General features: G+C 39.4%; 1 protein-coding gene across 2 annotated transcripts; it reads left to right on the top strand.

Annotated features, from left to right (window-relative positions):
- The first annotated feature begins 1,547 nt into the window (after positions 1-1,547).
- On the top strand, positions 1,548-24,766 carry TMPO (thymopoietin). Of its 2 annotated transcripts, XM_065658698.1 has the most exons (9): positions 1,548-1,931; positions 11,734-11,860; positions 13,257-13,415; positions 14,777-14,877; positions 19,325-19,444; positions 19,550-19,645; positions 20,181-20,291; positions 21,557-21,651; positions 22,896-24,766. In XM_065658698.1, exons 1-9 carry the CDS (start codon positions 1,689-1,691, stop codon positions 23,185-23,187), a joined length of 1,344 nt encoding a protein of 447 aa, XP_065514770.1. In that variant the 5' UTR covers positions 1,548-1,688; the 3' UTR covers positions 23,188-24,766. The 2 variants fall into 2 exon arrangements, with proteins under 2 accessions (XP_065514770.1, XP_065514771.1); XM_065658699.1 differs by lacking the exons at positions 19,325-19,444; positions 19,550-19,645; positions 20,181-20,291.
- The last annotated feature ends 1,657 nt before the right edge of the window (positions 24,767-26,423 follow it).

Here is a 26,423-nt window from a genome sequence, read left to right as displayed (position 1 = left end):
CTTAAAAGTAAGTGACAATAGTCAATGGACATTGTTATATGAATATTTGCTTTGTATGCGTATGCTGTCAATGGAAGGAAGATGTTTCTACCCACTGTTCAGCTTCATTGTCTAACAAACTGAAGAGATAAAGTATATACAACACCAATACTTTCAGATATAAAGAACTGCAGATGATGGCCACCTCATATCACTGCTTGCACTACAAGGTAAATTAAATACCCCAAGCGAAGCTTCTCCTTTGTGTTCATTACTTTCTTACACCACACCAATTCCTCAGCTGGAAGCATGAGGCTTCTTGTGGGTGGGTCCTTGATTTGCCTCGAAATTACCTTCCACACAAATAACCCTCAGCACCTTCATCTAGCTGACACTGTGGTAACGACTAGGTAAACAGGAATGACAGCCACCATATTCAGTGATGGAGCAAATCAAAACACAGGAAATACTTTTCATCAACTGCATGTTAAAACTCTTTTTGGAACATAAAGAGTAGTGGGAACAAATCCTGTTCCATGTCCATGATCGATCGGCAAATGAAATTCTCAGTTTCGGTTCTTATCTCTGATACTGCAATACAGTTCTCAAAAGCAGAGGGTAAATGGTCAGATCTAAATATTAAACCGTTCCATAACAAAATACAGGAAAATTTATAGCAGTGTATGTTCCCAGCAAGCGGCATGTAAATACAGAGAGATTTAACTCACTTATTTAAAGACCTATGCAGTCTTAAACTCAGCCGTCCTTCCCCAGCAGGGTCGGACTTGTGGGACTTTCGAAGTCAGCTCAATAAAGCGACTTATGTGCCCTTGAAGTTTTGCAATACGACAGATTTTTTTTTTTTTTTTTTTAGCACCGCAGCGGCAGCAGTTACACTAACGGGAATAGCCACCAATTACCCGACTGGGTTTCTGCTCAAGCCGGGCAACGCGTTACGCGAAGTTTAGCGCTTGGCTGGCGGCAGCAGCAAGTTCGGCTGCCCTGGGAGGAAACGCTGGTTGAGGGTGTTTGCGGGGCGGCCCCTTCAGCAAACTGAAGCTCTGCCAGCCGACCGCGCCAGGGAAGCCGGAGCCCGAGGAGCCGGCGGCAGATGTCACAGCAGGTCACTCACAGGGAGCTCCTCAACCTCCTCCCCCTCACTCACGACCCGAACCGCCGCCCCAGCGGGGCGCTCCCACCCCTTCTCCCGGCCGGCGGGGGAAAACAGCCTTAATCGCCCCAACGGGCGGCGGGGAGGCCCCGGGAAGCCCCTGCCGGTAGCGTTAAGGGGAGAAGCCCTGTTGCGAGGGGCCCGTGTGGGCGGGCGGGGTCAGGGCGCTGAGGCGGCGGGCGCTGCCACCCCGCCCCCCCCGCCCCCGCGCGCCAGCACCGCCCCTCGCGCCTCTCCCGCCTGAGCCGAATTTAAACTGCGTTACTGTCCCCCGCGCAAGGCACTAACGCTAGTGGGTCCCGCGCGCCTCTCCTCTTTTCCGCCCGGGAGCCAATAGTAGCGCTGCTTCGTTCTCCTCTCCGCCAATCGGGGTGCGGTTTATTGCTGGCTGGGGGAATCGGTCGGTGTGCGCGCCCGCCCGCTGTGGAGCTGGGTCCCTGGCGCGGGGCAGGCGAGTCCTTCTCCTCCTCCCTCCCCCGCCCCTTCTCCCCGCGCTTTGTCGGTGCCTCTCCTGGGAGGGCGGCGGCGGCCGGCGGCGATGCCCGAGTTCCTGGCGGATCCGTCGGTGCTGACCAAGGAGAAGCTGAAGAGCGAGCTGATCGCTAACAATGTGAGCCTGCCGGGCGGCGAGCAGCGCAAGGACGTGTATGTGCAGCTCTACCTGCAGCACCTCACCGCCCGCAACCCGCCCGCCGCCGCCGCGCAGCCCGACTTCTCCAGCGACGAGGAGCGGGAGCACACGCCTCTCGGCGCCAGGAACCGCGGCGCTGCCGCCGGGCGGGTGAGTACCGCCGCCTTTCTCCCGCGCCGAGATCCTGGCTCCGCCCGCGTTCCTTCGGCTGCCCGGCGGCCTCGGGCCCGCTTTCCCGCTCGAATGGATCCGTCTGCCCACGGCTCGGAGACCGGCGTGAAGCGCCGCGGCTCCCCGCGTGTCCTCCCGCGTGGGGCCGGGGACGGCTCCGCCTCGTCTTATTTAAGGTGCCGCTCGGCTGAGGGCGCGATCGTGCCCGGCGGGGACGGTCCCTATCGCCTGGGGCGGAGGGGCAGGGGCGCGCTGCCAGGTGGCCGCCCCGGGAGGCGACCCGCGGGGTCGGTGCTGGGCAGCCGCCGGCTTCTCTTGGTTGCGTCCCGCGTGTTGCGCTTCTCGGCGGTGTCGGCTTCGGAACGGCTGGCCCGCGGCCGGCGGTGGACCCTCAGGCCGGGGAGGGGCAGCGCGATCGCGCATGGAGCGTCAGATGAGCCCCCGACTGTAAATTGGGAAGCTTTTACTTCGATTTGGCGGGCGATCTATTAAGTAAAATACTTGGTTGATGGAGGAGTAAAGTAAGAGAAACTCTTCACGAGGTGGCAACTTACTTTGGAAAGAAGACACCCCCCAGCTGTCTCAGTTGTATTGAAGCAACGCTACTCTATGTAAATTACTCCAGATGAAAGGGTGAAGCTGTGAAGGAACAGCTTGTTTGTTTTATTTAGTGAAGTGGACTGTTTAGTGTAAAGAGGGTCTGCTTAATGTAGCTGTCTCTCTCATACATCTAAGCTTATGTTTTGTAGCAGAGTACTTCTGCTGCGTGTTCAGTTGATCGACTGTTACTTGCTTTCCTAGACATACTTTGTTTTATCTTGCAAGGAAAAAGGGAAGGAGCTGATGCCACTTGGAATTTTTCCCTTTTGGAAAATGTGATTTCTTTTTTAACTTTTAATAAGTGGTCTGTAAATTTGCATATCTTTTCTTTCATAATTCTAAGTTGTCTGGCATCGTGTAAAGGCATGTATAAAGAATACCAGCTATTGGAGTTGTAATGTGTGTGATATTACAAGTATTTAATGATAGTATCTGAAATAACTGTCTTTCAAAGCTTATTTATAAAGAGAGTGAAGATAAACTGACTCTTTCGAGGGTCTTTTATACTTCAATCTTTAAAAAAAGCCAAGAAAGAGTTATTTAATTAAGAAACTGAAAACTGCAACTAAAAGAAGATGAGATTTCTCACCAAATTATTTACCTCTGTTTTAACGGCTATCTAATTCAAGTACCTAACTGGCATTCACTGCAGAAACTTTACAGTGAACTAGACAGTTCTCTGACTTACAGTGGTCTGCCTGTAGCACGTTAGGTGCTTTTGAGTAAAATAGGATGAGCTTCAATCTGATATGCTTGTAGGAGAAGGAAATTCTCATAACTGCTGAAGTTCCTAGATCTGATTTTCCCTTTCCCTTCCCCAGTGCTTAAGCTTAAACAATTCTGAGTTACTTTTTTTGATGTTTACAGAATGGGTGGTACTCATATACTTTGTTAACAATGTCTGGAAGGCTCTGTGCTGTTTGTTTGTCTTGCTATTTCTGCTAGTCTAGTGTAATAATATCAGAGTAGTGTCTAGTGACAGTTTGGATTTAGGTTTGTTGCACATCCCTGCCACCCCTCTCCAAACAAAAAAAAACCCCAACGAACAACAACAAAAAACCAAACAAAACCCCCAAACACAACAAAACTCAGTTGGTATATGCTTGTTGTCTGCTTAGTACAAGTTAGGTAGTTGTGAAACTGCTTGCAGCTTGACTAGCTGTTGTCTCTGTTAATGCCTTCTGGCATAAGGGTGCTTCTTTGACCTGCTGCCCTTCCAAAAGAATAACCTAGAGTACTCAAGACTGACTTGCCCCCAAAGCAATTGGAAGAGAGAGAGGCAGAGTGAGGGAAGGCTGACATCCAGGGTAGTGGGACTCTGCTATGGAAACAAAGCAAAATATCTTGCTAAGATTGAGAGAACAGGAGGGAAAGCACTCAAACCTCTGAAAGAGAAGAAACTAGAAATAATGGGCAGAGGGAGGAAGCTGGGACTGCAAGGCATTACGGAAAGGAAGAATAAAATAAAAGAATCCCATATTTCATGTAAGTCACTTTGTAGGCTCTGGAAACAAAGGTGAATTCAGCAACATCTGTCTTTTACTCCTCTGTGTAACTTCCATTGTTTTATCTTTAGGCATTTCTTTTATGTGTATGTTCAAAAGGACCAGAAAACAATTTGCACTGGGTGCATAAAAGTGCTTTCTAACATGTACTGGTATAATAATATGGCTCTTTTGCTGGGTGGAGATCTGAGTAACAAAATTGCAATGCTTTATTAGTTCCATTTTTATGTATATTACAGGTCTTAGAAATTGTAGTACTGGTCTGTGTACATTGGAGGGGGATGTAAACCAGCTGTTTCAAACTTCTAAGTAATCAACTACTTAACATGTTTCTAGAACACAAAAATACTGTATTACCAAGATATCTTCTATGAGGTTAACAAATTTGGACTCCTCTATTCTCACTCTAAAAATTTGAATACTGCTTAACTTGAAAGGTGCAGAAGTCTCTTCAGTCCAGATGACTCAGTTAAGGCCAGTATCAACTTGTAAAAACATTTGAAAGAGTACTTAAATAGATTAGCATTTTGGAGGCTTCTGTCTCACTGTGCTCTCTGCTGTTCCTTATTTTCTGGTATTTCTTTGGATATAGCTTACTATTATCCAATACTTAAAAGACAATCAAGAAACCAAATAAACTGGTTTGGGAGTGAAGGCTCACTCCCACTGCTGAGATGAATGAATGAATGCTGGATGCATTGAGGGAGAGGTAGAAAAGGGTCAGAATCGCTCTTGGAGTGAAGAAATGGGTACTTTTGGATAGAGAAGAGCATGTGAGAGACAATATTTTTCTTCTTAATCTTGTGCTTATTCAGTAGTAATACCAACAACAGTTGTGAGTACTGGACTTTTGTGTGCCTGCCTGCTGAAGTCCAAATGCCTTGAGTGAGCAGTCCTTTCTGAAAGGATTGGGGTCACAGTCAAAAAGCAGTCTGTGCTTACTTTATGGGCATAGACTATCAAGAACGTACAAAATATATTGTTTAATATGGTTTTTAGTGTGAAAAATGGATTGTAATCAGGATGCTATGTTTTCCTGAATAAAAGTGGTCCTGACTTAGTCACTGGAGGGATTTACTGGTTGCTGAGCCTTCCTCCATCCTGCTCTGGGTCTGCTCACACTTCCCTTTAGGAAGTGCAAGGAGTTATAACCTTCTCTGAGCCTGCAACTAGTTGAAGTAACAGTGCTTGTGTCTGTGTAGAGGTGGTCAGGACTTAGGGTTGCATGGGAGAGCAGGTACAGCCCCGCTGTCAGCCCAAAGCAGGGCCAAAGTTGGGGTGTGAGGTGGGGCAGGGCTGCCTGGGATGCCAGTGGGTATGGCTGGGCTGGCCACTCCTCGGAGGCTCTGCTGCCTTGGCACCCTTGGAGTGTGGGGGATAAGGCTGCTGGGCTCTTTTTGAAGGGGAAGGAGCAGGTATTCCTGTTATGTTTGAATCAATACCTTACTTGATCTGTCAGCTGTCTTACAGATACTGGAGGGAGGGAGAGCAGTGTTTTTCTTAAAATGGATATGAGAAACAAGTTTGAAGTAGTAAAAATATCCATGCTGCAGTCAGTGTAAAGACAGCAGAGCTAAACCAGGTCTCTTGATACTGACAGTTAATGTTTTGACATTGCTGTAGTCATCAGTAGTTTTAAACTGTCTACACTGTCACTTTAGTGTTCTTTTTTCTAAGTTCTGGGCATTTGACAATGCTTTTAGGTGCACATTTTCTGTTGATAAAAGCTGTGCAGCAATGAGACAAGATCCTGTAGTTCTAATTCTACTAAAAATTATGGTTTTTAAATCCATCACTCTTCCAGTACAGCTCTGTCAATACTACACCCAACCCATACCTCTCTGAGAACAAACAAAAACCTTAATACACTAGTGATGTAAAGTTTATGTATTGTAGGCAAGTGTCATGCATCCATAGTGATGCTGCTGCTCTTTCATTTATATTAATACAGGTTTATTTTGACCTGTTTTTTATTCTGATACAGTGGTGAACATACAGATCATTAACATGCATATATGAGCATAGGTGTTTTGTTCTGACTCTATTTTCAGGCACTGAAACCATCATACTTTGGAGCAGCAAACGCTTTAGGCACTTAGCATTTTTTTTGGCACCTGAATTTAAAAATTAAACTGTTTTACTGTAGGAAGATCTTCCCCTTAGTGAAACTCAGACAGCATTTTTATGCTTTGTAATGTGATGCAGTAAACCCCCCTCCTATTGCATAAAGTGCAGTCTGCTTTGTAGAAGATAACTTCAAATGCTGTCAAATACATAAAAATCGCTAAATCCAAGTAAAACTAAATGTTAGTCCAAACATTTTTAAAGAGCTTTCCTGTGAAGTATTTGAAAGTATCATTTCAAATACGGCCACTTCTCTAGGTGTAATACTTGTTTTATTTTTTGGAGCAGGAAGGGAAGGGCTCACTTTGGCTACATACTCATACCAGGAGAGGAAAAGCTTTTAAAATCATGCTTGTTTGGGCCTCAGTCTGATAATACTGTCTGTAAGAGCCAGCTTCTCCAGCTCTACTGATGTTTTTAAGCAATTTTATTTTCCAAAGCCTATTTAGCATAGTGGTATTTGAGGACAGTGGTTGGTATGTGAGACACCTTTTTTATGCAGGGGGGAACTGTCTGCATCTGGATGGTCCTGGTTAGTTATAGACTGAATATCAGGACAGCTCAAAGGAAAAATAATTATGATACGGCATTTTTATCTCTTTAGGAGCATTGTTTTAAAGCATGTACTAAAAATACTTTCTTGACACTGTTGCTAAACAGGAGCTGTTCAAAGCTCAGAATGTGTAGGGTTTTTTGACTTACCTTATTGGTACATTTCGTATCCTAGATTAATCTCTTCTTAAACACTGATATTTTTGGCCTTTAAAGTGGTAATTTGAAAAATATCAGTCAGATGTCTCCTCCTCACTTCTGTTAATGAAGGTATAATGAGAGCATCTGAACCCAAAAGGCCTGTTTGGAAGTTTATAGAAGAGACCTATTGGGTAAAATTGTTTGTTTTTGTTTAGTCAGGTAGCCAAGTAAGTTCAGAACTAGCTTCAGCTCTTTGTGGTCAGAATGGTGTGGTAGTGATAATACCTGTAGCTGAGGTAACTGTGTGATTTCAACCCTGTCTCTATTGGAAAAGGGAAGGTAGTAATAATACTGGTAGTTTATGAAGATTAGGAGTGTAGAAGGTAGAACTGCACACTTGGATAGGTGAGAATGTTACCCGTTGAAGGAGGAGAATCTATTTGGTGTTTCCTGTGTGGCTGTATCTGTTAATTATTATTTGCTGTACAAATGTGACCCAGAATGCAGATTAACACCTTTGTGGCCTTTTAAATGGCACTCATCTGTGATCTGAGTGACAGCTGTGAGCAGTAGGGGTGAGCTGACTGAGCAATTCCTGCTGCAGTGGGAAGTCCTGGTGTGCTGTTCTGCACCTCCAGACTTTTTGTGGTTCTAGACTCATGAACTAGAGAGACGTACTTGTTAGAGTGCTGGTGTAATAACAGTGATTATATTTAAATATTTTTGTTGAAGTAATTTTTGTCTAGCAGTGTATGTCAGTTGTTCAGCAGGGACACATAAACAAGCCAGATCTCCAGGTCAGCATTGAGTTTGAGCCATGAGACTGACCATCTGTTAGTTTGGTTTCTTGATGTTGTTGTTGTGAATTTTTACTCTTTCACTTACATTCTCTGGAAACAACTCTTCATTGTGCAGCATTCATTTGTTTTCAGAGTGGGTACGTTACTTTCACTGGGTAGCATGGATTTTAGTATTGGGGGGTGGGGGTGGTGGAAGGGTTAAAGTAGTCCCTGCTCTTATAATTTAGGACTGTTACAATATATAGGCTTGGAAATTCTAAGTCTGGCATTTACTAACTAAGGTTAAAAGGTAGAGAATTCTTAAAGTTGAGTGTATCAATATCTCTGAATTACTGCTGCATAATTCCCTTTCCATTGTTTATTTTGTCTGCCCTGTAGCTTTTGGCAAATATTGTCTTGAGGCATTTGAGGTTAAAAACTTCAGTAGGACTTGCTTTTCAAAAAAAAAAATTCTACTGTAGGAAATGTTTGTGTATGATAGCGTAAAAAGTGCAAGGGGAATAGAAACCTCTGTATTTCACAGTATAAGTCTATTATTGAGACTTGGTTCCTTACCTTCCCCTGAGAGAAATACAGTTGTGAGTGTGTGTTTTTGGTTTTGTTTTTTACCGGAGAGGACACTGTACAAACTGGAGAATTAAAGAGCATTCTGTTGGCATGATTTGGGCTTTCTTAGCCTGTCTTAACCTCATTCAGAGAAAGAGTAAAGAAGCCCTGAGCCTTTCTGCTTCTAGTGATGAAGCTGCACCTGTTTGGGATTAAAGTCCTTGAATATCCTAATGTAGGTGCCATTTAACTTGGGATTTGAAAACACCTCTTTTGGTGATGTCACATAGTTGTCTGTTATATATGTTTGGTGGAATAGTGCTAGAATTAGTAAAGGGTAGCTGTAAAGTTTGTCTGATAAACTGGGCTGTGGCTGTTGGATTTCTGTTCAGCAGGAATGCCAAAGATGAGGTAAGGGACAGCTTCCAGGTCTGAATTCTTAATCACTTGCATTTTCTGCTCTCCTCATTAGCGAAAGCTCTTTGCCATGGAGAGATGACACTCTGCGAAGATGAACTTCTCTTATGCTCTTCTTTTCCTGTGGCCGTGGAACTGAGAATGCTGTGTGGCAGCCCCATGTGTATAATTGTTTGAAGGGCTGGGGCCTAAGTTAGTCTGAAATTGAACCTGGCAGATAACACTACCAAATTGCCACCTCTTTTATGGGAACAAATCTCTCTCAAGTGAAGTATGCAAATTGTCTTCCCTCTTCTGTTTTCTAGAAAATAGCAATGACTAGAAATATTTTTTAAAATGCTACTAGCTCTGGATGGAAGTAGAAGATCTTTAGATGAGGATTTATTGGTCTGGGTGTAAGGTTACAAGAATACTTGTTATGTGCAGAGTGGTCAGCTGCAACACCTTACTTTGGCAAATCCTGGTGTTTGCCACAACTTCATTTTAAGTACTTTACCTCTGCACCACAGTAAGACAACTTCAATTTTACTAATGGTCACCAGACCAGGAAATGGTTTGTTTGCAAAAAATTTTAAAGCTAGCTCTTTCTGTCTCATGGTATAGTCCCATGGATAAGTTGTGATGGTGAATAGAAAGTGCAGTGGTGCTTTATACTATAATAGTAGTGGTAATTAAAGCTAATGTTGTTGCTGAGGTTAATGCTGTCATACCACAGCCAAGGTATCAGAGAAATTCTTCTCTCCTGCCTTAAGCTTCCAGGGACTGATCTTACAGTCTAGTGGGTGGTTAAATGGCAGGTTTCTGTGTGTACAAGTGAAGTCATTTGCATCTGCTTTAAGGAGAATAGATGTTCAAAAGTAAAAGTTGAAGACCTCACAGAACATAAAGCAATCAATGCATCTGGCCGTGTTATTGAGGAACACAGATTACCTTCAGCTTTTCATCCCCTTTCTGCCATTTGCTGAAATCTGACTATTCTAATGGTCTCAGTGTGGGGTAATACTACAGGACAAAGTGAAATGGTACTTGAAAGAAAAGATATACTGAGGATACTGTGAGATATGTGAGTTTACTTCTCTTACTTACTACTACTTACTGTAGTAGTCATTAGTTGCAGTTAGATTTCTGGTAGTTAAGATTTCTGTAAAATGTGTAGTAGAATGCTGGAGAAGTTCTTCTAGTGTATATTGTTATAGCCTCTCCTGTGGCCCTAACTGATACAAAGGCAGAGATACATTAGGTTTCCAGTTTCTTATAAGTGTTGTCAGGATGTTGATCTCCTGCATCATGGTAGTTGCTTTCTTCTGAAATATGGAAGTAGCTTCTTAGTTAATCTGCTTGGTGATGTGTATGAACACCAGAGCTGTCAATAGTCCAAACAAATCCCAACAAGAAAACCCGGCATGTGTTTTGGAAGTGTTTTCCACTATTTCGACAGTTCAGTGGTCCAGAAAAAAACTGCACTGAATATGAAATTATTGTTAATGTAATACTTAGACTTTAAATAGCATTATGACTAACACATTCAAAAGGAAATACAAGTCTCCTATAGCTGCAGATTGGTTGTGGGTTTTGTGTAGTAGATAAGTAGGCTCTGTTTCAAAAACTTAATTAGCTTTTTATGTGGTAAAGGAATTAAATAATTGATAAAGTGAGTTGTAAATCTGCCATTAGTCAAATTTGCCACTTCAGTGATCCTATCCTTTCCTCAGGCTGCTTGGAGTCTGTTTCTTAGGATTAAGAGAAAACATGAGCTCTTGGAGATTCTGTTGCGTTTTAACAGCTGATTTTAAGTTCACCATGCTGGGATTTTCACAATCCAGGAGTTGGAGGGAAATCTAATTTGAGTCAGTTATATTTGAGAAGTTCTCATAGAGTCCTTCTATGGCTTTTAAATATGAAGACACTTGAGGCAAGACCAAGATGGCGTGCAAACCAATATTGAACTGGCATTAATGGCTAGCTAATGTTGACTCATGTCAGTCATCTTATAGTCTTTTAGTGCTATCTTACTAAATACAAGAAGAAAAAGTGTTACCTGTGACTGTTTGGAATTTTAGTCTTTGGCAAGTATCAGAAAGCTCAGATAGGTCTTCTGGGCAAGCAAGTTCAGAAACATGTTAAGTGTAGGATATAAATAGGTACAACTTCTACAACTTTGAGATACAAATATGCCTTATTTCAAAGCAGTATCAAGATCTTTCTTAGTTGAGAGGAAGCAGATCCTAAGCATATCTTTTTCTGTCTTACCTCCTTACTCTCTTTCAGATCATGGAGACTGAAATGTCTACTGTAGTAACAAAGGCTTCCCAAGTTGAACAAATGTTATGATTGCTCTTTTTTGATATAGTGGAAACTGCTCATTTAGGAGTAGCATCTTGGCAGATTATTTTGATAACCATCTGTATGTGGTGGTGATGTGTTGCCAACTGTTCTAGTGTTGCCAGAGTTGGGTTTAGGATTTGTTAGAGTTACAGTAGCAGTGGCCTAAGCAGACAGGCAGGATTTTGAAAATCTGAGGGTGTTTCTGGCTTTGCCTTTCCTCCACCCGCTTTGTAACATCATATAATCTTGGGCAACACTGATATAAGTGGGAAGGGGGATTTTGGGAACTTGGTTGAAAGGGTGTAGATGCTGAAGAACTTCTTCCATATCATTAGAGGAAGAAGTGTTGGCCTACTAGGTCAAAGAATGATGTGAAGAAATGCTAATGGAACATAAATATTTGTAGCTTAGAGTAGTGATGGTGAAATAACTAGAAGCTTGCCTCTCCAGTCGTAAGAAAGAAATCCTCTCATGTCGTATACTTGAGCTTCAAATTAAAACACAGGATCAGAATAGTAAGATTTTTTCTTTCCCCCTATAAAGGAGGCTTGAAATAGGTATTTCTTTAGGTAGGAAACTCGTGCATGTTTGTTCAGTAGGTGTAAATGTTGAAGTGTTTCATATAGGCTTTAGTGGTGGTGATGGGGGAAAATGTAATTTTTTCTGGTTCTTTATGTTTAGGACTGTTATATCTTCCTGTTTCCTTAGAAAAAAAATACTGTTCTGTATTAACTGGAAACACTGTCTTGTTTCTTCCTTGCACACTCACAGAAAGCCACAAAGAAGACTGACAAACCAAGGCCAGAGGAGAAGGATGACCTAGATATAACAGAGATGAGTAATGAAGATCTTCAAGAGCAACTTGTGAAGTATGGACTAAATCCTGGCCCAATTGTAGGTAGGTCAACTGACCTTGCAAATACTTATCAGTTCAACATATTTCTCACTAAACTTCAGTTTGAGTACTCTAAGCTTCTTTGATACAGTTGCTTTTTTTAAGTTTAGTACCAATGTTGTTGCAATCCGACTTCCCACATAAGATATTTTCAACGAACTATTTACATTGAGAAGACTTGAAGCCTTGCAGCTTAGGCAAGTCCACAGTTTGTTCCTCTTGTGTTCTGGGCTAGCTGGCATTGTTCCAACTTCTGTTCTGAAGCTATGTAACTATTAGTTAAAGTTCAGCACTGGGGTAATTAGGTCTTCTGATAGAGGGGTTGGGGGTTTGGGGCCTGCCTAAATAGAAAATACATCTTACATAATAAGCTAAGAGCATTGAGAGCAGAATGAGAACATGGTACTTCCCCTTCCCTAGAGCATTTCCTACTCACAGCATTGTGCAGTAACGTTTTCCTTTGTTAACTTTTTTATGGCCCCTTGAATGTAGTGTTCTATTCTGCAAGCTACCTAAGTCAGAAGGCCTGACCCCAGCTTAATCTCCTTCCTTGGGTACTCAGCTGTGATGTGGGATCAAAGCTCCTTGACTTTCAGATTGTGCACTAACCTGATGGCAAGGTACTTTAAAAAAAAAATATGGTTGCATGTAGCATACTGAGCCTTCTGTGGCATGTTCTTGAAATCCTGTGTGGATAGAAGTACAGGTGATGGAGCCTGGACTCCTGAGTATATTCAGGGTCTTAAGCATAATATTTTTTGTTAGCTGTCCCTATATGTCTTCCCATTCAACCTATTCCTCTTGTCTGGCACTCAAGTCTTCTGAAAAATTCAAGTATCTATGCAGTCCACCTGAAAGATGTTTCAATTTGGTCTAAGTAAAAGCTGTAGTTCTTACAGGGTAAGAATTCTGTTTCTTGTGAGAGTCTGCCACTTCTTTTTAAGGGAAGGTGTCCTCTTATCTGAAATCTTCGAAGGTTAGACTTTTCTGTGGCTAACAGCTCAGGCACTGGTCACATGGTTTAGTACTGGAGTTTGGTTGATGGTTGGACTTGATGATCTTGAGGGTCTCTTCCAACTAAAATGATTCTGTGATTCTATATGAAACAAAATGTCTAAGAAGCAGGTAAGTTCCCTTTCCATAGATAAATGCTTTTAATTTTCAGTGTGCTAATAGGTCTAAGTTTGTGTCGAGAATTTTCTTAAACCAAAAAGTTAAAAGCCTTAGAGGTAGAGTTACACACCTAGAGGTATATGCTTCAGGCTATACAGACTGAACATATGTGGGTGTTTTTTATTATTTTTGATCAGGGTTTCCCAAGGAATATATAACAGCCAAGTTCTAGCAATCATGTCAGGAAAGATGAAGACTCTATATCATGTATTCTTCCTTGTTACAGCTACTACTAGGAAACTTTATGAGAAAAAACTGTTGAAACTGATGGAGCAAGGTCCAGAACTGAATGCACCTGTGCCTCTCCCAGCAATTTCTTCATCTGCCGAGAACAACAGACAGAATGGAAATAATGATTCTGACCAGTACAGTGACAATGAAGAAGGTAAGACTTAAGTGAAACCTGCCTGTGAACTACTCAAATTATACATTGGTAATATTTGCAGCAGAAGAAATATCTAAAGAGGGGCATGATCTCTCTGTTACATGAGGCTTAAAGATACTGCTGTAGACATGTGAGTCATGGACTTCATCATGCAGTACTAGCTCAGTGATCCAGGTACCTGTTCTGGGAAAGGAAATTTTTGCTACTAAACTGTTCCCTTTTGTCCATTTTCCCCAGATTGGACCCTATAAGTCTGATAGGTAGGAGGACTGTGTGTTAAGTGTTCCAGTGTTCTTTGCACCTCATCTTTATGTGCAAGTGCAGTTTTGTCTTACGATGCTTACAGTAGTTACCTTTACTATGAGATAATGTATGAATGTTTATTAAACTTCTGTACTTTTTAATGTTGTTTAATGTCTTTCATGTATGACTCAATTCCTTTTATGTTGTGTTCCTCATGGACTTAGTTTGGAGTGGGTTGATTGGTAGTTCTCAGGCATGGTTTTTGCAGTTTTAATATCCATTTTGTATTAAAGTATAGGAATGGGGGAAGTGGAACCTAAAATGCCATTATACATCTTACAAAAAGTTAAAACTGCATAGGCTTTAAAGAGTGTCTGGAATTAAATGTTAGAAGATGCTTGTTTTGTGTGGTTTGGTTTTGGGGAGGTGTGTATTTTTAGTTTTGTGTGGTTGGTTTGTTTTTTAATAGGAACATTCATGGAGATACAGGACAGAAAGAGTTTAAATACAACTAGGAACTTTATCAATCATCCTCGCATATTTGGGCTTGTTTTGAACCCTTCAAACACTAAGGGGATAAAAGCAAACATTCCTCCTGCCAAAAAAAAAAATCTATAAGTAACCTCTAAATATGTTGTAATGCTATTACAATTTTATAAAAGTGTTGGAAATGGTACATACTGTTACTAATAAGATGACTGCCAACCACTCACCCTTCTTCTGCATCAAAAAGGAGTTTCATATAACAGGACTTAATTTAAAGGAAATGAAACTAAATAATGTTGAAAAGGTTTAATACCCTTACTGCAATCAATAGTATAATGGTATATTGGTTACAGTTATTGCAACTTGACACCAGTTTCTGAATGGAACTGCTGGATTAGTCTAAGTTTATGATAAAGGTAGGGTCAGTGTTCTAAAATAATCTTTAGTTATTCTTCAAGACTTTGTTCTGCTTTCGATGCAGAAACTTTCCTGTGTCTCTGCACTTTTTAAGGAAATGGTAACTCAGAGATATGTTGCCACTTAATTTTTTAAAAATTAAAATACAATTGGTTTTAAACTAGTACAGCATCCAGTAGTATTACAGAAACTAGTTATATTAAAACCGGTTGCAGATCTGAAGACTGAGCTGAGGCTTGAGAAGAGAGAACCGTTGAAAGCCAGGACGAAGACACCAGTCACACTCAAACAAAGAAGAGCTGTTGAACAAAACCAGGTATGTTTAATTTAGTAGCAGCTGGAATGGCTACTAACTGCAGGTGATGTGCTTACTAAACACCTTACTATTAACATTATCGCATTTGACTAAGTGGGCTATTCTGTTTTTTAGAAGTTCTTTCAGAAAGCCTGTTCTAACAGAGCATGAAAATCTTGCGAATTAACTATAGCTGCTGTTTTTAGCCTCTCTAACATTGAAAATTATGGTCTGTTAAAAGCTGTTTGTCTGACTTGCCAGCTGCTGTAGCACCTCTTAGAGAGAAATAATAGGCAACCTTAACATATTTAGTTTTGGAAACATGAAAAGTTTTTAAGTCAGATGGACTGATGTCATCCTGTTAGATGTTTGTAAACAACTTGATTCAATAGAAAAAGCAGTTTCTCAAGGAAAAAAAAAGTAAAACTATGGTGTTTTGATTTTGTTCGGTTTCTTTTTAGAAATGTTTTTAAATACAAATACATACATCATATTTCCATCTATCTAGTTTGATATCTATAGATATATGTGTGCATTTAAAATACATATGTTCAATGACTGATTTAAATATAATACATGAAGTAATGTACTTCTTTATATGCCTGTTTATAAATCTATATAAATGTGCATGTATACATACGTGCATTAGCAATCTATATAATATATTTTCTTCAACTATGCTTGCTGCAGCAATAGAGTGAAAGTTAATTTGCTGGAAAGTTTCTCCTAAGAGGAAAAATAATAAGAAGTTTAAATCTAGCTGTATGTACCACTTGTCTACTTATAAATGATGTTAGTTCTGTTGTCTTGGTGAGGGGGATTTTACAGAAGCAACTTGGGTTTTCTGACTGCTGGCTGAATACTGGATTCAGTAGTTGGTGGCTGATCTGTCCTCATGATGTGACAGTGTCACTAAATACCCTGTTCCCCAGCTTAGGTTACTTAGGATCTTTACAGTGTTATTCATCTGACCAATAAGTATTAGTCGTGCTACAGTAAAGGGCTTGTACAGAAAATGTTCAGTGACTCAAAATCTAGCCTGTTATTATCTTGATGTATCTTAGCAGATCAGTCACTTTTCTCACTACTTTATATTATGTTAAATGCCAGATACATACATACACACCATCTAAATACGAAGTATAAATGTGCTTTGCAACGGATGCCTTCTAAAGCAGGTAACACTGCTGTGTGAGGTTGGCTAATACAACACAGTTATGGAGATACATAACTAGTTCTGCTTATTTTTTCATTGAATTCTTAGGGTACAAACTCAACAGATTTCACTTCTACAGATTTAGAACAGACACAGTTTAACATACAAAATATTAATTTATTCAGGCAATTTCTGTTTGTGATCATCTTTATAATGGTAATCTGAATCTTGAGGTTCTTGTATTTGAAGGATTACTTTTTTCTAAATTGCTGTTTAGCCAGAAATCCCTGCCAGCCTTAGTGTAATAGAGGTATTTAATTCAGCTATCAACAAACAAAGCTTCCTAGTCTTCAGGAACCCACCTACAGAATAAAAGGGAAGAGATATAGTGATATGTTTTTTGTGGCATTTTCAAGTGATGAGTGCTTACTCAATTTTTTTTGTCATCCAATTTCACTGTAATATCGTTAGGTGATTACTGTGTTTTGTCTTGCGTTCTTTTATATGTGCAGTATAGATGCAATATTTTGACTCGCGCGTTTTAATCACCAGTAGTTAATCAAAGGAATATCACTTGATTAGATGATTTTAGGATTAATTTCAAAATGATGACAAATTCTTCAGAACTCTAACTCTCTAGCTTGTTAAACCTTTTACCTTTCAACTCCTGACTGGTGTGTGTAAGAAAGCAAACAAAAACCCACACACTAACAGAAATTTACAGCTGCTTGAAGCCAAGAACAATTCTGTTTTTTTGGCTAGCAAATGCGTGTAGTCATATTTTGCTGAGAATAAAAGTAGAAAATGGGAAAGATGTTATATTTTTTCCTTTCCCTTTTCCTGTGAAATTGAATCTTAAGTCTGCAGCTGATGTGTCAAGTAACCACACACATTCTACAGAATTATATGCAACTGTCATGTACTGTGTGGCATTGGCTTAAATATTACGAGACTCTGAAGAGTGGTGGGGCTGAACTGGTTAGTAGTGTGGTGTGAGCAGACTTGTTAGTCCCTTCTAGGTCCTGTGCAACACTAGTCTTAGTCCAGATGTACACAGCTGAAAGGATTGTCTGTCATTTGGCACAGGTGAAGGTTGCCATTCTCAAGAAAAGAGTGCAATTAGTCTTAGAGCAGGTTGGTGTAAAAGATATTGGGTGGGGAGGTTGAGCAGGCTTATGGGTCTTATCAGTCAGTTCACAGAAGAGGACTAGATGAATTTGAGCTCAGCGGTTTGTGCTTAATTGCTTCCTCATAGTGAACTAGAAAATTTGGAAGAAAACCCTAATTTGAATGCCTACTTCCAATCATCTAGGTGAATATAGAGTTCAAAACTGAGCCTGAGGCCTTGTAGTAAATGGCACTGGGCAGAAAGTGGTGGGCTAAACAACTTGTCATAGCTGAGGTGAACTCATAATCTATAGCTTCCCTGCTTGTGAGTATTATGACAGTTAAAAGCACATGCTGCATAGTAGCTGAGTATCACACAACTGTAACTTTCTCTGGCTATGTACAGGGTGGTGGTATACCTAAATGTATTACATTCTAGTAGGGTTTATTTAGTTCAAGTATTTGTGGGATAGGCAGACAAGGCGAGGTCAACTGACAGTGAGGATAACTATAACTGTAGACAACAATTTTTGTGTGTCTGAATATGCTCTGCTGAAGTCTGGGTGGGTCTTATGCAGGAGATTTGTTTTTGTTTTCCTAGACTTTTAATGCAAGAAAAAACTTAACCTGGTACTTAAAATACATGGCTGGCAAGCTTCTGAAGAACTAAGGAGAGAGGTGGTTATTTACTGAAGTGCTTCTAACTTTTCATTAGAAGAAAATTAGTTCCTGATCAAACAGAGGAGAGCTTTCCATTAGTCGGGAATTGCCTTACTGCTTGTTTGAGTGTAACCACTTTGAAATTAGTGTTTTTCTCTAAGCTTTTAAAGAAGAACATCTCTCAAATAAAAAGTGTATGGGGGTGAGGTGGGGAGCCATGATTGAAGATTACAAGTTAAGCTTTTAATAGGGACAAGAAGCCAGTGTTTGATAAATGTAAGAGGGATTGGGAGATCTTTCGTCAGAAGTCTATTTAAATTGAAAATAATATTGGAGAATTAGACCGAAAGCTACCATTCTATATGAAACATAATTTGTTTTTTTAAGTATTTCAGTGGCTTTGGAGTGAAGCAAAACTCTTGTGCTCCCTCTGCTGGGTATGTAGCAGCTGTAATACAGAACCTAGGCTAAGAATCATATAGCTGCTTGGCGTCTGGTTTCACTGGAATAACTTCATAGATACAAGTGGGAAGTGAATAAGGGCACTGTTATACTTCCCCCCGCCCCCACCTTGATAAATACTTTCCAGCCTGCTCTCAACCCATTGTTTGGGGGCTAATGCTGTTGCAGTTAAGTTATTTCTGCTGTTAAACCTCTAATTGACAGTTGCACCGGTCTGTATGACTTCCATCAGCACCAGTTACCAAAAACTTGATAATACAACAATGCTTGAGGTGTTAATGTGCAAAGATTTTGGTATTAACAAAGTAATAATTTGGGGGTTTATTTTTAAATTTAACTAAATAAAAAGGAAGGTCTTGCATATAATCTAGAACAAGCAGGACCTCATCTCGTTTTTCTTCCACGTCTATGCTTGGAATTAGTTTGAGGAGGATTTTTTTTCTTTGGCAGTTCATGTTGTTACTTAGGTGTGTGAAGTTCTATGTTAGGCTTCATTGTTTAAACCCACTGTTACATGAAAATTGTGTGAGTTTCATCTCCGTACTTAGAAACTTTTAAGATTATAAAACATTTCCCCCGCCCTTTGTGGCTGGAGAGTAGTTCCTGTTGAAATGTAGGTGGCTGTACCTAAACCATTCCCATCTCTGCTTGAGAGAATAGACCACTGTCTGGGTAGAGAACAAGGTGATGCATTTGGCTTACGCTCGCAGATTAATTTTTTTGTGTAGGCAAGTAAAGTAATGTGCTTGAATGTTAGTCTATCTGCTGTCCATAACTTGATGTAACTACTTGTAGCATTAGTTATTTAATGCTATTGCAGCAAGCAGATAATCAGTTTTTACAGTTTGGTGTTATCTAGTCAGTTGTGTATTTGAAAAATAATTTGCTCTAACGTAAGTATTGTGGTCAACACTACTAATCTAGCTAGCTGTTCATTATTGAATGTACTGGGGTTCAAATTCTTTTTTGGATTGTAGACACACTGCTTCTGGAGTATGCATGATATTCTGGCTTTTGGTTGTGGGTATCCAATGTTGAGAGCTGGCTTTCATGTGTTTGATCATGTGTTTGATGCTTGAATAGACCTATTCTCAAGATGAAGTTACTGAGACTGTCTGGAGAAGTGGATCTTCAAAAAGTGGACCTCTGCAGGCATTTTCTAGGGAGTCGACAAGAGTGTCAAGAAGAACACCAAGGAAAAGGGTGATGAGAGGCTTATTATAATAGACAAGCTTTTTTTTCTCACTGTTAAGGGTCCCAGTGACTGTTTTATTCAATTGTTTTCTCTTGTTTGTTTTAAACAAACAGGTGGAAGCTACAGCACAGTTGCCCGTAGATGATGCTGTAATAACAGAGAGTACTCCCATAGCTGAAACTATATTGACTGCAAGCAACGAGACCCTAGTAAATATGTTTAATAAATCATGCAAGTGGTATTCTTCTGTAATATATCTTTACTGACAGAATCATTCTGTTTTGAACAGATAGTCTTACTTTTTTTAACACAGTCTTCTATTCAGTAGTCTTTGAAACCTCATATTCAGTATCTCTATTAGTACTTAATGCTGTTTACTTTGAGATGGGACTAGGTAGACACCTAGGTCCACTCTAATATCTTTTTGGGGGGAGGGTTGAGAAGAACCACTTTAAAAGCCCAGATCTTTATTTAAGTACATGCAGAATATCTGTTTTTAAGTTTGGCTTTTCTTGTGAACTAAACAGAATTTGTTTTGAAATGGCTGAAAAGAAACTACTTGGAATGATAAGCAATGTGTTTCCTGTGCTTAGTTAGAAGTATCTGTTACATAACCTTCTTGAGTTAACTCATATATATATGCAATGCACATAAAGGTTTTGTTGTTTGGTTCTGCCCTCTTCTCCCTTTTTTTTTTTTGTCTTTTGTTTGATTCTGAGTTTGAACAATTCTGAATCTTGGCAGGTTGTCAATAGGGTGCCTGGAAATTTCAAGCATGCAGCTCCTACACTGTCAATCAGTGAACTCTCAGACATGCCTGGAAGAACACCAAAGAAACCACTGATGACAGCAGAAGTAAATAAATTAAAACTTAGATTGCTATTGCTTATTCTCTGTGAACAAGATGCTTGTGTGTATGTGCTTACTCATAAGTACAGAAGAGATGCAGGGCATCACTGCCCAGGTGGCACTAGTCAAAGTACACTAGCATAAGAGAGAATATGAACGTATTTTTATCTTCCCCTTTCAGATTTGGGGGCAGGGTGTGTGTGTATGCATGTGGAGATCCTACTTTTCTTTTTTCCGAGCCAAATATGTTTTGGTTTGTTGTTTTTCCTTGTGCTGCTATTTTTCCAGACAAAATGTAGATTATTTTAAGTTCTTTGAATAACTTGAAGACAGAACAAAATTGGGTTACCTAGCTTTGATCTTATAAATCAGCCTATCCTGAAAAACCACTGTGTGCCTCAATTTTGAGTATCAAAGAGTTGGATTACTTTAGACCAAAAGCCTGAATTTAAAAAGCATCTGTAGATTCCTGTCAGTTATCAAGAAAGAAAGTAATTATTTTACTGTTAACATATTCAAGCTGTCAAAATTATATACCTCTTGGAGAACTGTCTAAAGTGCTTACAAGTATATGTAATGCAGTACGGTAATATTGTGGAAATTTACACTACAAGATAATGCTTGGCTGAATTTAAATGGAGTTCATTGCTTCATGTAGTTACTGTAGATAAAACTTGTATTAACACTTGTGAAGCCTGCTCTACCAGTAAGTCTGAGATTTATGAAATGGGCTGCTTTGTTTGTTTATAATGTGACTGCAACGTAGGCTTAGTTGTCAAATAGAAGGTTGTGGGAAAACTTGATATTCTATTTCAGACCACATGAGTGTTTTTCATTTAGTATTTTACTGTACTGCGGCATTGTTTATTACAGCAAGAAGAGACAGTTTACCCATGTCAATGCTTTTCTAATCATGTTGGCTACAACCAATCCTGTGATCTGCTCAACACAGCCATGATAGAGGTGATGGTTAAGTTTTTTTGATTATCTACATCACTGGCTGGCAGGTGTATTATATTTATACAGTGTATTCTTTATCTTAAAGGAAAGTGAGGAGAGCACCAAATGCTTTAAGACAGCAAAACTGACCAGACAGCTGCCACTAACAAAGGTTAATTTAACTTGTAAAACCCAAGAAGTAAACTTCTTGAATGTCACTGGGTGACTGATTCATTCTTACAAATTGCACATGGTTGTGGTCACTGAGATGGCGATGCAGAAACTTTTTGTTTTGCAGTCTGTTAGGTCTGTAACTGTTCTTGGTCTTCTAGGTGCTGGAGAGAAATCCTACAGAAGAACGAAGAGGAGAAAGGGATATTCTTAAGGAAATGTTCCCTCATGAAGTATCAACACCTACAGGAATTAGGTATTACTAAGGTTTATGGGGGCTTGTTTCTTAGTTCTTGTAAACCTGTTTAAGATGAGAAGTATCTTGTGATTATATTGCAAGATTTCTGAGGAACAGTTTTTGCACTCTGGCTCAATGACAGTTGAGATGACCACCTAGCTCTTTGGTCTATGCATATAGTTCTGTTAGCCAAAACAGTCTCTTTATTTAAGTTGAGAGTAGGAGGACAGGATAGTACTGTAGTAGGAATTAATAAGTGGAACTTCTGGATGCTGGAAGTTAAATGTTAAGGGCTTATCTGTGGTAATGGCTCACAATATTTAAGTTTTTGGCTAGATAGAGCTGCTTTAGGTCTGCTGTTAAATCAAGGAAAGATCTGCCAGTGTAGATTTAAGGGTGTGGGGTTTTTTTCAAAAGCAAAAATTTTCAAATACTCTATTTCCTTTAAATAGCAGTCCTGATGTAGTCAAAGGTTACTCTTGGGGTGAACGAGGATGGGATCTAGGAAGGGCTATTGTATTTATCTTTTCAATTTTTGTTTAAATACGAATTTGCAACAACTCTCTGGATAACTAAGCAATTCACAGAACTTTGTCCTGTTCAGAGAGTATGAGCAAGCTTCCCTGTATTTAGGTGTGAAATCAACTCCATGCTTCCACATGTTAATTATAGCTTCAATTTAAACTGCAATTGCACAAAGTCTTACCATGAGGAAAATATGCAGTACCACTTAGTACTACGGTGGTGTATCTGCTCACCGCTCAGCTCTGTGCTCTCGTTTTGGGGTCTATCAGTCTATGCCACTTTTAAAAATAAAAATCATGCACATGTACTCCTTGTATATAAGGACTTGGCATTGTGTGTGTGTTTCTTAACCCTTACTGCTTCATCTTCTACCTCTGGGTATTGGCTTAGCCATCAGTAGATATTTCGCTGGCCAGGAACAGTCTTAGGATTAGAAAACCTGGTGAGGTTGTATAAGTGATCATTAAAGATGCAAACAGGGAGGGACACTTCCTAGAGTTCTATTGCCAGTTACAATCCATTGATTATGTGGATAGAGTGAAGTAAAGCAGTATTTGAGTTTTCTTTAAGGGGTGTTTGCTTGAACACCGGATGATTAAAAATAGTAATCATCGCCATGCTACAGTTTGAGAGCAATGTTTCAGGTACTGCACTCACTAGAAATAATTTTTACTAAAATCTTCCTGTATACCCTTAGATTGCTCTTTTAAATATGCAATTTTTTTTTTAATTAACAGTGCTAGCTGCCGTAGACCAATCAAAGGAGCTGCTAGCCGGCCTATAGAGCACAGTGACTTCAGAATGGAGGAAAGTTTCTCTAAGTATGTTCCAAAATATGGCATCTCAACTGACAGCAAGTCAGAGAAACCACCAACAAAAAAGGAACGCTCCATTCCCCTCTGGATAAAAATTCTTCTCTTTGTCGTTGTTTCAGTCTTCTTGTTTTTGGTTTATCAGTCTATGGAAACTAATCAAGGAAATCCTTTCTCTGAATACCTGCGTGTGAGCTCTTCGGGCAGTGCCAAATGAGTATCTTTCTGAAAGGCACACCCAATTTGATCTCCTATTTTTAACTATTGAGAACTCTTCTGCCCTCTCATCGGCTCAAGGACTTATCATAAATAATGTGATTGGAACCTGATAAATTGGATAAATGACGCAAGATAATATTAAATGGACATTGGTAACTTTCTGGACTTTGGACTAGTAGGAGATCACTTTGCCATAGGAGTAACATTTTTTTTAGATCTTTGAACTTTTTGTAGGCTTTATTTTTTTAATGTGGACATCCTTTAAATTCATTTTTGAGAAACTGTATATTTGTTTTTGCAGAAACTTGGAAACTGAGAAGGGCAAAAAATGTAGTAAAATGTGAAGCTGTGTTTTTAAAGCTTTTGCTTTGTACAGAAAAAAGTTGTACTTTTGTCTCTGTAGCTTGTTGTGGAGGAGGATTTTAACATGGGTGATTCAGGGAAATGCATTTTTGTATGCATTTTTTCAGTAACAATGTAACAACTTTTTTAGGGTGTAGGGAGAGTACAAGGACAACCTTTTCTGTAGATTACTGTAACTTTTTAGTAAATGTAACTGTAAACCTGTTTGCATTTCTGTAAAAGTCTTAGTATCATATTAGTAACTCCATTTAAGCGTAACATGATTTAAATGTATCCCTTCATTTTAGTGCTTACAGTGTTGTAGAAGCTGAATACAAATCTAATTGGCAAGAGATGTCTTAGAGGAACTTATTTATTAGTAATATGTGTGGAAAATAAAAATTGCATCAATATAATTTGCTACTAAAATACTTTTTTGGGTCAAAGTTATCTGAAGTAGTCTAAATTCTGACTTCAGCAGTGGTCTCTTTTCTTTTTTTAAAAAAAGCAAGGTCTTTCCAACACAGCTTTATGTGATTCTTTGAATATTCATGTAGAGAAGTATTGTCAAAGTGTGAAAATTCCATATGAAGTTTTATTCTTGTATGAAGAGGGCATTGCTGCATTTTCTGCTACAGTTTCATCTTCTAAGGTGAGATTTACTACTTCCATGCAGTTGAATATTTTTCTCAGTGGAAGCATGCTGAAACACTCTATTGTGTAACTTAGTTGAGCAGGCAGCTGACTTCACTACTACCAATGAAGAGTGATAAGCAACAGTTTTTTAAAGTGAATGTATACATTTTGTTGTGCTTAAATCTGCGGTATACAGATGTTCAGTCTTATTGCTTAGTACAAAATTGCAATAAATCATACTACATATTCTTAAAGTGCTACTTACAAAAAGCTGAGAATATTAGTTAGTAGTCAATATCTTTTTACTCTAGGTACAATTATTGTGTAGACTAGCTATGGGGAATCTTTACTTTCTGTGAACTTTGGGACAAACATGGTAATTTGTAGCAAAGCAATAGGGGTTTTTTCTGTTAAGGTTAATGTTTTTTTCTTTTAATCTGCTTCTTTGAGTAATCCAAATAGTTAAACTTGTGTCCATCCTATAGAAAATTGTAACATAAGACATTCACTTTTGGTGTCAAAATGCAGAAAAATAAAAATGATTTTAATGTGTGTGGATTTTCCTTATCAAAATAAATGGGTTGCTGAAAAGCAGCAAAAGCAAGACAACTGATGTAGCAGTGGTGTCATTTTGTGCAGCTACAGTCTTCCGTGTTAAAAAAAAAATCTGATAGTAAAACTGGAGAAGTTCATGTCAACACTTGGTGGGAGGAATATTCATCATACTTGCACTATAAAAATATTTTTGCACTGTAATCCTTCAGGCTGTGTTAGGCCTTTAATTTGGATGGGGGAGAAGCTAGTCTTCATTTGCTTTTCAATGCTTAAGGAACTTCCTTTTCACTTTAAATTATTTTTCATACCACCTTGCTATATGTTTTAACATAAAATATATCTTTTTCTTCTAGTTACATGAAATACTTTCAGTTGACCTCCTTCAGGGATACTATTTAGCATCATAAAAACAAACCAACCCTGAACTGCAATGCAATTAAATGTTGCCATTCTTTCATTTATGCACTGTTTTGGAGAATCCTCTCAACTTCAGTGTTACTTCATGGAAGGTAAAGACTTTTCTACATAAGTCCTCAAAATAACCTATGTGTAGTTTAGTTGTAGTTGCAAGACAGTGCATCTTCAAGAAATGAATGAGCTTCTTATATTTGAGGCATTTAATGGTGTGAATCCTGTGAGTAATCTCTTCTTTCTCTATTCCCTCTCTTCCTCCCCTAGTCCCACATATGGATTTACCAGCATTCCTAAAGCTATTCGTGTTATTCTAAGAGTAACATATGTAGTAATAGTGCTATGAGCTGAATAGTTGCATGTGCTTAAAGCCTTTTAAATACTGTTTCTATAAGTTACACTGAAGTATACTATAGTCTTTGTATCAAAGTACTGAAGCAATATGAACTGGGTTTTGTGTTGTGGGTTGTGGTTTCGGTTGTTTTTGTTGTTGTGGTTTTTTTTTTTTTAATACTATCACTTTTGTTCTATTAGTTTAGCTTGGCTTCAAGATAGAGCCAGATTAAACTTTCAGAAGCAATCACATAATAGAGCAGTTTTATGGACTAGTATTACTATCCAAATCCCAGTTGCAAAAATTAGTTGAGTTCTGACATAGCGAATATTGCTTAAGTCCCTTTTAGGGCAAGGGCTACAAGAATTCTGGAGAACGCAGGCCTGTGTAAGTTAATAGGCCTGACTGTGTTTTGGTGGGATTTGTTCTTATTGGGTGTACTGTTCGGAATACTGTGCTGAAAACATGGCAGATTTTGATTTGCCTGTCTGAATTAGAGCTTTCTAGCCCACAGCTTGTGCTTTTCCCTTTAAATTGTGTGCTGATCTAATGTGCACCCAGTCTCAGCACTCTGGTAGGCTGCGAATCAGTAGAGGGTATCACTTGTGGTGATGAGACAATTTTATAGCATCTGATCCACGGCAAGGCTTCGAGACCTTACCCAGTGTCTGACACAGACTCCTGAGGAGGAACTTAAATTTAAATTGTGTATGTTTTGAAATTTTAATTTGTGTTTAAGTAGGAAACAGTGTGAAGGAACTTTTTCTTCTCCAAGTTTACTTGGTGGTAGTATACTCGGTACTGCCTTACGGAATGCTTTCAGGTCCCTCTTAAGCCTGATCTGTGTGTGTTTTGGTTTGTTTCTTGTGGTACAACTAAATCTTCATGGTTTTAAAGTCCTCAGTTCCTGCTAATTACCTTTTTGGATAGTTTGGTGAAGAAAATCTTTCAAAATA

Source organism: Caloenas nicobarica, chromosome 1 (assembly GCF_036013445.1).
Source record: "Caloenas nicobarica isolate bCalNic1 chromosome 1, bCalNic1.hap1, whole genome shotgun sequence".
Classification (NCBI taxonomy): Eukaryota; Metazoa; Chordata; class Aves; order Columbiformes; family Columbidae; genus Caloenas; species Caloenas nicobarica.
The sequence above is the reverse complement of the archived record's forward strand: the minus strand, read 5'-3'. Positions and strand labels throughout refer to the sequence as shown.

What these genes read in the sequence shown, in the direction of transcription:
- TMPO (XM_065658698.1), top strand. Translation starts at nt 1,689, where the DNA reads ATGCCCGAGTTCCTGGCGGATCCGTCGGTGCTGACCAAGGAGAAGCTG. An exon ending in CTGCAAGCAACGAGACCCTA is followed by an intron (nt 19,646 to 20,180) that starts GTAAATATGTTT and finishes GAATCTTGGCAG; the next exon opens with GTTGTCAATAGGGTGCCTGG. An exon ending in AACCACTGATGACAGCAGAA is followed by an intron (nt 20,292 to 21,556) that starts GTAAATAAATTA and finishes TTGGTCTTCTAG; the next exon opens with GTGCTGGAGAGAAATCCTAC.